The 11,915-nt window shown below is 52.2% G+C and overlaps 1 protein-coding gene across 1 annotated transcript; it reads left to right on the forward strand.

The window, feature by feature from the left end:
- The first annotated feature begins 296 nt into the window (after window positions 1-296).
- CBX2 (chromobox 2) lies at window positions 297-9,947 on the forward strand. The gene is made up of 5 exons (XM_054046588.1): window positions 297-479; window positions 579-622; window positions 1,603-1,668; window positions 3,123-3,192; window positions 3,722-9,947. The coding sequence occupies exons 1-5, from the start codon at window positions 408-410 to the stop codon at window positions 5,087-5,089; spliced, it is 1,620 nt and encodes a 539-aa protein (XP_053902563.1). The 5' UTR covers window positions 297-407; the 3' UTR covers window positions 5,090-9,947.
- Window positions 9,948-11,915: the final 1,968 nt, after the last annotated feature.

The following is an 11,915-nucleotide window of genomic DNA, read 5'->3' on the forward strand; positions in this document are numbered from 1 at the left end:
ATTATGATGCCTGGGATTATTGCCAGGGCCAAAGGCCCCTCCCCCCAGTTCCATCCTCGGGGCTGGGGGAGCAAATCCCCTCGGCTGGGCAGGAAGGGGAGGGGTCGCGCGGAGACAATAACTCTCCTTTCTGCAGCAGCCTGACCCCATCCCCTTCCCCAGCTGCCAGTCTCCGCCCTCCCCTCTCTCCCCTCCCCATTGGCTCCCTGGGAATTTGGGGAGCCTCTGAGCTAGGGGTGGGGGAGGAGCCGGGCGCGCGCGCTGCATTGTGTGCCCCGCCGCGGGAGCGCGGGATGCGGGGGCCCGCGGCTGTCGGGGGCGCGCCTCAGGGCTCCGTCCGGCGGGTCCCGTTGGAGGTGGCTGGCTCGCTCGGGGCGGCGGGGAGCGGAGCGGAGCCGGCCGGCGCCATGGAGGAGCTGAGCAGCGTGGGCGAGCAGGTCTTCGCCGCCGAGTGCATCCTGAGCAAGCGGCTCCGCAAGGTGGGCGCCCGGCCCCGGGCATCCCCGGCCCGTCCCCCGTCCTGGGCATCCCCCCCGCAGGCCCGGCGCTAACCGCCTCCCTCTGTCTCCTCCCCGCAGGGCAAGCTGGAGTATCTGGTGAAGTGGCGAGGCTGGTCCTCCAAGTGAGTGCGCGGCGCGGCGCACCCGGCTCCGGCCCCGGCCCCTTCCCCGCCGCTTTTGTTCGGCGGCCCCGCGTCCTTTTGTTTACAAATAAGTGTGTGTCCGTGTGTGTGTGTGTGTGTGTGTGTGTCCGTCCGTCCCTCCCTCCGTCCCCCCTCGGCGCACACTTGATGCCGCCCCCCCGGCTCCCGGGCCGCCCCCCGGCTGGGGCAGGCGGCTCCGAGCGGGCCCCGCTCCGGTGGGGACTGGCCGGGGGAGCTGCCTGGATGTCCACGCTTCGCCCGCCGGGTGAAACCTGAGCTTCCCCTGGATGCCGGTGGAGCTGCGCCTCTCCCGGAAAGGGAGGGGATCTGGCAGCCCGGAGGGGACCTTGTCTGTTTACTCCTCCCGCCAGCTGCTCCTGGAAACCCCTTTCCCTCCCCGTGGGTTTGCTCCGCTTCTCCTCTCCAGCCCCCTCCCCCCAGCACACACATTGTTATCCTTAATCCCTCGGCTCATCCAGGGTTTGCCCCCTGTCAATCAGGGCACTTCACTTTTTCTAGACCGTCTCTGTTTTCTGACCCTTGGGCGAGGGAGGGGAGGCTATTTTCCACCTCCTCCCCCCCCCCCCCCAAAAAAAAAAAAATTCAGGACTCCCTTTCCAGAGTCACTTCTGTTCGTTTGTTCTCCAGAACATCTTCTGCGGTGCACTCTGATGAGAATGAGGTTTGCATCCTATGTAGTGTTGCCATTTCTGCTGGGGCCGTAACATTGTCTGCAGCGTTTGTAACAGAACTCCGACTTTCCCTGCGGATTATTACTTTAGGGTTATTCAAAGATGTGGCTTTGGTTGGGACATGGGCACTGTTCTCAGAGTCAAATCGATCCTACGGCTCTCATGTGAGCTGCTTTTGAACAGATGATATTCCATATATTAGTCCAAACTTTAAAAAAATGCTTTCATGTTCCTGTTCTCTATTATGTGTTTGCTCTTCTTTTCCAGACACAACAGCTGGGAACCTGAAGAGAATATTCTTGATCCAAGGCTGCTCCTTGCCTTCCAAAAGAAGTGAGCAAACTATAAATACTTATGGTTGTTGTTGTTGGATGAACAATGTCTAATCGATCATTTGGTCTTTGGCTGTCCTGCAAACAGCATACTGAAGAGCTCATCAGGCTGAAAGATGATAATACTCTAAACTGACAGTTCAGGTTCATAGACGGCCACCAAGTGTTATAAATGTGATTAATTTGGGGCCCGAGATCAGAATGTATTTTACATAGATTGTGCAATGTGACCGCACTAGCGACACAGACATTTAACTTAGAAATGAGCACTGAGAGCTGAATGTACTTGACCTCTAATCTAAAGGTCTGGGCCATTGGTTGTATTTTCGTGTATGTCTGCATGCACAGGTAGAGGCAGTTTCTAGAATTACAGAAACAAACTTATTTTGAAAATCCACTGAAAACATACTTGTTGGAGGAATGAGATACTTATCCCCTGGCAGTGATTGGGTGGCGTGGCGGGGCTAGAGAAACGGTGCTCTCTATAATGTTCAGTACTCGTATATGGAGCTCAGCTCTGCAATTTGATTGCATGATTAGCTAAAGTGACTAGAACTCTTTGTGCACTGGGGTGCAGATTAGCCCTCTGGCTACGGTAGTCACAGTGCTGGCAAATGTTTTGACTTTGCACTAATATAAAACACTAAACTTTATGATTGGCCTTAATTATAGCTGGTTTCTAAATCCACTTCGTTTTTTAAAAAAACCTAGGTATTATTGTGGGTGGCACAATGACCTGTTGACTAGGGTGCAGCAGTTAAAAAAGTGAGTAAGGTACTCTGGTGTTCAGTCAGCCATCACTTTGCTCTGGAGACAGTATTCTTATAACCTCCTCTCCATCCCATAATTCCCATTCCTATATGGCATCTTGCCTCACAGTCAGAGGGCCCTTTTGTAGCCTCTTAGTGTCACAGGGAATCATCTGGTAGAGGACCGCGATGCCTCTTTGCCACCACACCTTGCTGAGAGCCTGTTTCTAGGAGGTCTCTTTCCTTCATATTATTAGTTTCCTGTGTGGCAGTGCAGAGCTTGGCAACTTCTGCCATGCTGCCAGCTTGGCTGCTATAAGAACTTCAAACACAATCTACAATAACAGACTTTCTAGTCCAGTAACCAGCATCTGTTGCTATGGGGTAAATATTCTACATATTCCACGGCTGAGAGAGCTACTCTGTGACTCCCAGAGAGAATTCCTTCCCCCCACTGCACTTAAAAAATGACCTGGGTGCTTTCCCAAACCCATAACAAACAGCTTGGGTCAGTGTGAAATCTATAGGCTTGGAGCTCTCCAGGAAAGACTGCCGTATGTTTGTCACAAGTATAACACTCATAAGTATCCGTTGCTGCTTGGATTAGAACTGAGTTGTGCAGCATTTCAAACGAGGTCTCTGCTGATCAGAGAGGAACGAGGCTGGCTCATGGGTGCAGCATTGTCCTCAATTGGTGTGTTTGCAGGGAACATGAGAAAGAGGTGCAGAATCGGAAGAGGGGCAAACGACCCAGAGGCAGGCCCAGGAAACATGTGGTGAGTAACAGTGGTGATATGTGGGGTGATGGCACTTCTTGGGACATTCTTTGCGTGAAAGGCCCCTTACAACCTCTTGTGTCATAATGTGGAGTGTTGCTGATCATACGTCTTGGGTTTCCGTTGGAGAATGGGGGGGCACAGAGCTGCCAGGAGACACTGTTCCGAGAGCAGAATGCACCCAGGAATATGTCTTGAGGTTGCATGTAAGAGGCAGGGATAGGGGAAGCGTCTCTTTATCCAGACACTTTGGTAATTGCTAATCAGCAATGACGGGGAGGGAAAAGTGAGTCACATGGAATTTGAGGGCAATATATTAGATTTGGCCTGTGTGCAGTGGGGGCTCTTTAGCCCTTTGCACAGTAGAGGCCTGCGCACAGTCAGGGGCTGGTGCATGTGATGCAGTGATCGGTGGGGTCACTGGGAACAAATTTGTATCTTGCTGAAGAACTTAGCTGGCAGAACTGAGTGTGGCTATCTTAATTCAGGCAGATGTTCTTCCTGCTCCCTCTTTATTTTTATTTTAAAGGAACCAGAGGTGCCTCCAAAAATCAAGTCAAGTAGCTCCTCATCCTCCACCTCTTCATCTTCCTCCTCCTCTGATGAAGAGGATGAGAGTGACCTGGAGGCAAAGAGAGGTCCCCGGAGCAGAGAGACTCACCCAGTGCCACAGAAGAAAGCTCAGATTCTGGTTGCGAAGCCGGAAATAAAAGACCCTGTCAGGAAGAAGCGTGGGCGGAAACCTCTGCCTCCGGAGCAGAAGGCAGCCAGAAGGACCATGAACCTGGCAAAGGTGCTGAAAACAACCCGAAAGGAGACAGGGGGAGGTTCTAAGCTGATGGGGAAATTGCAGCCCCAACACAATGCTCAGGGCTCAGGTATTGCTGTGCTTAAATCTAATGTGAAAGAGCCCCACAGTGCACTGAGTGGGCTTGGTTCAGGGGGCTTATCCGCTGAGAACCTGCCCAATATACTGAAGGGCTCCTCTGGGAGCCCAAACCACGGGATCAGCTGGCAGAGTTCGATCGTGCACTACATGAACAGGATGTCCCAGAACCAGAGCTCTGCAGAGGCCCCAGCCCCAGGGAGGCTGGCACTCAAGTCACAGGCATCCACCAAGAGTAGCCTAGGACTGGACTTAAAAATGAGAAACCAGAAAGGAGCTGGGGAGCCTGGGTTGAATGTGCAAGGCTCCAAAGCATCCAAGGCACTCGGCAGTGGTGCTGGGGGGGATCAGAAATCGGGCTTCACCGCTGGGGCTCAGACCCTGCCCAACGGCAGCAAGGCACCTGTGAATTCGCCTGCCCCAGGAAACCAGCTGACTTCCAATCAGGAGCTGAACCTCCAAGCTTTAAACTTACAGAGTGTCAAAAATGGGCCGAATTCAGCAGGTGGCAGCAGCCTCCCTCGGCATGTCTGTGGAACTCTGGCCAAAAGTGCCGGCGCCGCAGCTGTGAATGCGGGGGCAGCCGCTGCCAAGGGCAGTGGGGTGGGCACAGTGCTGAATGCACAAAACACTGGGCTGCCGCCAGGCATGGACACCTGCAAAAATGAGAAACCAATGCAAAGAGCAGCTGCTGGGGAAAGAGACGTGACAAAAGGCGGTGCCCCATGTGTGCAAGAGGGGCACCCCACAACAGAGAACCGCAAGCCAGCAGCCCTGTCTGAAATGAGCACCGGCGAAGAGGAGACCAGCTCCGATTCGGATCGGGATTCTGCCTCGTTTCCTGGTATGGGCCAGAACATGTCAGTCTCCATCCAGACCAGCCAGGACTGGAAACCCACCCGCAGCCTGATCGAACACGTCTTTGTCACAGACGTGACAGCCAACCTGATTACAGTGACTGTCAAGGAGTCTCCCACCAGTGTTGGGTTTTTCAATCTTAGACATTACTGAACCAGGAGGTGCGAGGTGGGGGGATGGGTTCCCATAGCCCCTTCTGATGCCTCTTTCCCATTGGCTTTACCTGATCGTTTCATTGGGTTTTTCTTCAAGTGAATGCCAGATGGCAATGAGATTTGGGGAGGCAAAAATCAGGTGTCCCTGCCCCTATAAGCAATTGGCTTTTAAACAGCACCCCGGCTTCCCCCAACAAAGTGTTCTGCCATTGCCGGTCAGCAATGTTCTTGATGGTTCCTTTTATCTGTGGAGGCTTCCTGGAGCCAATAGAGATTTTCTCTGAGGGCTGGGAGGAGTAGGATACAGTGAAACCTGTTAACAGCTACCAAAGGCCATTCTGGTTTTCTGACCACTATAGCAGATGGCACCAGAGTAAGGCTAATGCTGTGGGGATTAAGGTTGGCTGGCTGGCTGCTGAAAAGTGCTTAGCAAGTGACTGGTAAGCCAGGTTTCTCTGTGGTTGGATTTCTTTGCTGTACAACTTGAAATGTCAGAACACCAGGTACCTGCAACACCAGAAGGTGCAAGTACCTGGACAGTTGGGGAGAGGGCTATGGGGTCATGCAACATAACAGGCTAAAGAAAAAGTGAGGGTTTTTTTTTTGTTTTGTTTTTTGTTTTCCTTCTTGGCATTAGCACAAGCTCCTGGGACAGTCCAACTCAATCCAAATCAGCCAGCCGGGTTCCGCATGCTGCGGGGCGGGGGGTTGCCTGGAGATGTGGAGGTTTTCAGGGGACATTCGTTTAAGCCAAGCTACCCTCCTGGGCTAGGTTGCTCCCAGGGATGAGCGTGAAGTGACTGCTAGTTCTCTTGTGATGTTTTGCAAATGAAATGGAAATATTGTTTACATTTTTATACAGAATCCTCCCTCGTTCAGAAGGGAGGTGGGGGGCAAGGGGCCATCAGACTCAAACTGTTGCTGCTGCTGCTGGCAAACCCAGGCGCGCTGTGGTGGGAATGGGCGTCACAGCCTGCGTTCACACCAAGTGTGGCACGTTGGGGGTGCACCGCATGAGCTGGCAGCTGATCAGTAGTGTGAGCTGCTGCTGTGAATTTCTCTGTGTGCGTGAAAGAAGAGAAGTCAGGGATGGGAACCAGTCTGGACGATTTAGTGCTCTCCAAATCCAGCCGTCTCCTTGTCCCAGTATCGTTAACACTTCACCTCGCATCCATCAGCCACTAGTCCTGGCGGAGCTTCTCCAGACACCCCCACACGGCATATTTGGGAGCATTAAATCACAGGGTACATGCAAATACTTGTGGCAGGATTTAACTTGCTGCATGCACACGCGTCCTTCAGGGCTCTGTGTATGTTTTGCAACCCAGAGCCTAAAGCCACCTACTACTTGGAGACCTGTTGTGAGGCTCAAGCACAATGGAGAAAACTTTTCTCCTAGGTGTGAGGTTTGTAGGTGCGAGGTTTGTAGGTGCCATGAGGCATGGCAGAGCAGGTAGCTTGAGGCTCTGACTTGCCATTAGCCTTGTCTTGATGCTACCACTAGGAATGAGTGAGGGTTAAAACACTGCGTTTGTGGGATCCGAATTCCTGCCGATCTCCCGTTGCCAGCAGGCTTTGAGCGCTGTGGAGGCAGTGCATGCAAGGCTCACGCTGGGTGCTGCCAAGTGCCTTCAATTCACATGGATTTCAGTGGAAACTGAGGGTGCTCAAAGCCTCCTAGGGTGGGACCCAATGTGGCTGGGGTGAGGACAGTGCTCACCTCACTGCCTCTCAAGCAGCAGTGCCCCGGGGACAGCCTTTGGCAGGCTCTGGATGGAGCCCCCTTCAGGCAGACAAGGAGGCTCTTGCTGAACTCGGTTTGAATGCAGCCTTTGCGACTGTAGGGATCTGGAACTCTCCTGGGTGTGTGGCAGGGGCAGCCTGGGACCTTCACGTGCTCTAAGGACAGGCCCGCAAAAGGCAGCCCTTGAAAGATCTCGGCAGCAGGGTGGCCGAGGACTGTCTGGGCTGGCGGGTCGGTGTGTTTAGGTGCCGCTTCAAAGTGGATGGGTTCATCATCTACATCCCTGCCCCAGTGACATGCATCTTACTCAGCCACAGTCTGGAGCACCTGCAATGGCAGTAGCGAGATGCTGTCAACTCGGAAAGAGCCAAAGGCTGAAACTCCATTAAGTGGATATAGGCGCACGTATATTTCTTAGTCTGTTTTACTGCTCTGATGTGGTCAGGCATTTAAAACGCTAGTTCCTTTGGGCCTGGGCTGGCTGCTATGCTGGTCCGGTGGGTAGCGAACGTCAGGGAGGTTTGATAATCTATTGCTGTTGGTACTGCGGTGTCTGGGTTGCCAGGGAAGGTTCCACTGGATTTTGTATTTAATTCACAAACCTTAATTGGTTTAGGTTTCGTTTTTAACAAATCTAAGCTTGGGTCCAGTTTGAGTTGACAAGCCTTTAATCTTATGCAATGGTTCCTGCCTTGAACATTACCCAGGTGGATTTGTCCTGCTCAAGTGCATGGGACAAGGGGTCATGTGGGTCAGACCAGTTTTGCCTGCGAGGAGGGTTTGTAAGGAGAGTTTGCTTTGGAGCTCCCTGGTGCCAAAAAGTAGCGTCTGTTATTCAGTTGACCTCATCATTCAAATGCAGCCAAACTAACTACTATGACTTTGAGAACTTCAAGAAAAAATTAGCTTGTGGATTCAGAAGCCTGTACCCCTGTGGTGGCCTTTACCACATGTGTTCTGAAGCCCCAGGCATGGGAATGCTGGAAGATCCTTTCCTTCAGTAATGAACAAGGGGGGTCTGGATATCTTAAAGGCTGTGTCTGGCTGTCTTCCACACACACCAAATATTTACTAGTTGGCCTTTGCAAATCCAAACTAAAGTAACTTACAATGTGCCTTTTGGAATGTGCTGTCCCAGCCTTGCCCATGGTACAGGTCACTGACAGCTGTCTTGCCCTTATGCAAAGCTGGGTTAGTCCAGGGTCCTGTGAAAAGCAAGGACATGGGTGAGGGGACAGGGGAGAAGACCCTTCCTCCTCAGAAGGATGCACCCAGCATTTTTGTGGACCCCCAGGTACACCTGCTTTGGTGATGGTAGCAGCTGGTGTGTGTCCAAAGGGAACTGCACCCTCCTTTCTGAGGTTGGCATCTGAACACGGAGAGGGAAGAAACTGCTTCCACAGGGATGAACCCAGAAATCCTTAGAATAAGGCTGGTGATGGATCTGTGTAAACCACCTCCTGGGATGGCCACTGAAAAATGGCATTTGATGCTGGTCTGAGGAGGGGCCAGTTGATACGACTGTATTAAGATGATAGAAAACTGCTTCTCCATCCCTACTCCTATAGTGTCAGTGCCTATGTTTGTACTTTGGGGCGTCAAGAGGGTTGCGCTAGTGTAGGACAGGGCTTGGACTGGAGTGACTCATGGTGGGTACTGGTTTGCACTGGTGCTGCATGCCTATCTTCGTTTACAACCAGTGCAAACCACTATCAAAGTACTTACGGGGCAAAGTCCTACAGCCTAGACAAGATCTACGTAAGATATTCCAGTTCTAATTAAATTGTATTTCACATTTGGTGGCTTGGTCCCACTCAAAGGCATTCTTGCCTTTCAGAGTCTGGGTGATGTTTTCTTGGGATTCTTGACTTTTGCCCTGGAAACTTAATACAAATGGAAACTGGCTTTTTTTCAGCACCAGCCACTTATAACACTGGGTTTTTTCCCCCTCCTGTAGCAGTGGGAACCTGCTTTGCCAATGCTAACATTGTGCCTTTCTGTTAACCAGCTGTTTCAATCCCAAAGTTATAAAGACTGTGAAAGTGATCATCTGGAAACACCTTACTTTCATCTCATTCTTCCTCCCCCCTTTAATCTGGCATTAAATGTGTGGACTCCCCTTAACAAAGTGTGTGTGTGTGTGTGTCTGAGTGAAAGTTTAACTTTGAAGTTAGCCTCTCAAAGGCAAATTGTGCGTTTTAATTTAATCTTTTGTGGACTGAAGTTTAAAAAGCTGGTGCTAATTGTGTTTACCAATAAAATTAGTCTTCAAAGTCTACCTTTTTAAAAAATTTGCTGCTATGAGTTTGTGTTTTAGTTGCATGTCAAACAACCAATTAAAGGTTTGTCACTATTTTTAGTCTTAAGGGGTTTCCCAAGGGAATAGTACTGCAGTATTTGTATATTGAATGGTATTTTATCCTGGCATAATCTGGTGAAGTATGGGGGTTTTTCATTGGACTGGAAAAAGTGGACAATTCAGTCATCTTCCTTAGGAGTTTAGTATATTTTTATATATATATTTTGTACCAAAAAACTGGAGTTCTTGGGAGCGTCTTCTTTTTGTTTTGGTTCTGAGACTGACATAGATGTGAAGGACTCTAGACCTAAAAAGAAAAGGTTTTACTAAAAGAAAGCGAGGAGGTGTGTGTGAAAACAATTGTTCTTGTAACTGTGCCAATTACTGCCTGATGTGCATTTATTATTTTTTATTATTAAAAAAGCCAAATCATTCCTGTATGCCACTTCTGATTGCTTTAAACTACACCAGTTTGCTTTTTAGAGAACAAGCGTTGGATATGTTATTACCTGGGGAATGCTTGAGTTCTTTGTTGGAAACCAGACAGCAGCCCAGCCCACGTTAAATAAGGGCTGCCTCCCTGAAGACAATGCCTGCCCATTGAGCTTGCAGTGTGTTCACGGCAGTGGTTGGGGTTCCCTTGGTGACCCTAGAGTTGGCTCCCTTGCATTTTGTGATGTTTTCTAGTATTTTTGGACACTAATGCTAGTGTAGACTCCAGACCTCTAGGCTGCTTTTAATTTATTTTGCAGGAAAACACTAGAAGTTGGTGTGTCAGACAACTTTGTATAATGTTTTTATTCATGTTAGTATATCAATAAATATTTTTTTAAACTTTTCAAACTACTGTGCACGTGGGGTGATGGAGTGTGTAATTGTACTTTTCAGTGACTGTCTCACCACCTTTTTCAGACATTAAACTTCCTGGCCCAGCCGAGAGACATCGTATGATATGGACCTTTCCCTGTCCAGGTTACAGACGGAGTCAGTCGCAGACTAGGACTAGAACACAAGAAGTGGAAGTCAGTCGCCTTGCTCCAACTTCTCCCAGGCAAATCCCCCGGACTGAGCTAAACTTTAGTGGGGAACAAAGCACCCGGATTAGGATGTGGAGAAAGATAAGGAGTTCTGCAAAGAGAGGGAAGGGGGAAAATCAGCTTTCCTGGAGTTTAGCTGTCCCTGACTCTGGGCACTAGAGGTGATGTTATGTGGGGGAGGTGGGGAAGGGCTGCAGCAGGAAAAGCGACCTGCAGCCGCGTGGGACAAAGCACCTTCCACCAGCCTCCCACTCATGCTGCATCGTCCCTAATGCAGCTGGGGCTAAAATGTAGAGCTGGTCTAAGATGGCACCGCCCTTTCTGGAGTTCAAGGGGAGGGGCCCACCAAGGTTGGCTTGGCACCCTGCACACTAGAGGGTATCAGGGACACGTGCTTTGTAACCCGAAGGAGCAGTGCAAGTTGGGCTCTCACCAACGTACAGCTTTACATCCCTTTATCAGCACATTTTAGCCCCAGGAGTATGGCCTTTGCTAGTAAAGCTGCTACTCCGTGAATTGCGGTGGAGAGGCCCGTCCCCCCTCACTTATTCAGCGTGCCCAATGCAGGAGAAGAGGCGTCTGTCCCCGATTTTGGTATGTCCCCTATGCATCATCCAAGCCTTGTTCTGATCCCTTGTCTCTGATTAAAACCCCACCCACCACCCCCCTTTGCCCGTCTCTTTTACCAACTCTGGCTAGGGGCAGACTCAAGCAAGCAAGAGAGACTCAGACCCCAACGTGCCTCCCAAGACCCCCTGTGCTCTTAAAGGGGACCCGCAAAGAAAGGTGAGAGCCGGTACAGCTGTAGGAAGGAGGCTGGAAGCTTTGCTCCTGGAAGGTGTTTCCCTCTTCCAAGGAGGGTTTGATACTGACACGTATCAAACCCTGGTTTTGCTGGAGCAGGGGAGAGAGACTCTCAGGGGCCCTGCCTGTCACGGGACAGCCTGTGCTAAGCGCTTCCTGCAGGATCTGTTCGCTCACCTGAGCGGGGAAGCTTCCTGGAGCAAAACGGCACTTTGCCCTCGCCATTCCCAGCCGTTCTGGGGTAGGGGCGCCCTGATATTACTCATCGGCTGTTAGAAAGCACAATGCGCGTCCTGGGGGCTGAACAGCTCCGGCCCCTTCCCAGCCGCAGCAAACGCGGCCGGCTCGCTGGGCTGGCGGGGCCTGGGCTTCCAGCGGAAGACCGCGCTCGCCCCGCGGGAGGAAGCGGCTGGTCTCTGAGCCCCCGGCAGCTCCTGCGCCCGGCCCCGCGTACGCTGCGCTGGCGGCGCAAAGGGCTGGGGCCCCGGGCCGGGAGCTGAGCGGCACTGGACAGTGCTCCGGGGCCCAGGGAGAGCCAGCAGCACCCCGCTGCCCCAGCCCTGGGCCGCGGCAGTACCGCGGGATTCCGCGGCTCCCCCAAGTTTCTTTCCCTCTCCGGGCCGTTGGGGGAGCCTGGCCCGCGCACCTCCCACCTGCGGAGCCGGCAGAGGAGCGCGCCCCGCGTGCGCCTTCCTGCAGCTTGTGCACGGGGCGGCTCAGCCCTGCCTGCCCAGCCGGCTGCCCCCGGGGGCGGGCGGGCGCTTGGCTGCCCGGGGAGGGCGGGGCTGCCGGAGAAGAGACACTAATGCAGCGCAAGGGCAGAGAGAGCCCGCTACGCCCCCGGAGTGGGGGTAACCCTGGTGGGAGCCGGGCGCACACGGGGCCTTCTCTTGCACGCGCTGCGCTAGAACACCTCTTAAAATACCCCGCCGGGGCAGCG

The sequence above is a fragment of the Malaclemys terrapin genome, chromosome 13 (genome assembly GCF_027887155.1).
Source record: "Malaclemys terrapin pileata isolate rMalTer1 chromosome 13, rMalTer1.hap1, whole genome shotgun sequence".
Classification (NCBI taxonomy): domain Eukaryota; kingdom Metazoa; phylum Chordata; order Testudines; family Emydidae; genus Malaclemys; species Malaclemys terrapin.

Bases quoted from the DNA above. Each gene is read 5' to 3' on its own strand.
- CBX2 (XM_054046588.1), top strand. From the start codon at position 408: ATGGAGGAGCTGAGCAGCGTGGGCGAGCAGGTCTTCGCCGCCGAGTGC. The intron at 480-578 runs GTGGGCGCCCGG...TCCTCCCCGCAG, and splicing joins TGAGCAAGCGGCTCCGCAAG to GGCAAGCTGGAGTATCTGGT. The intron at 623-1,602 runs GTGAGTGCGCGG...CTTCTTTTCCAG, and splicing joins TGGCGAGGCTGGTCCTCCAA to ACACAACAGCTGGGAACCTG.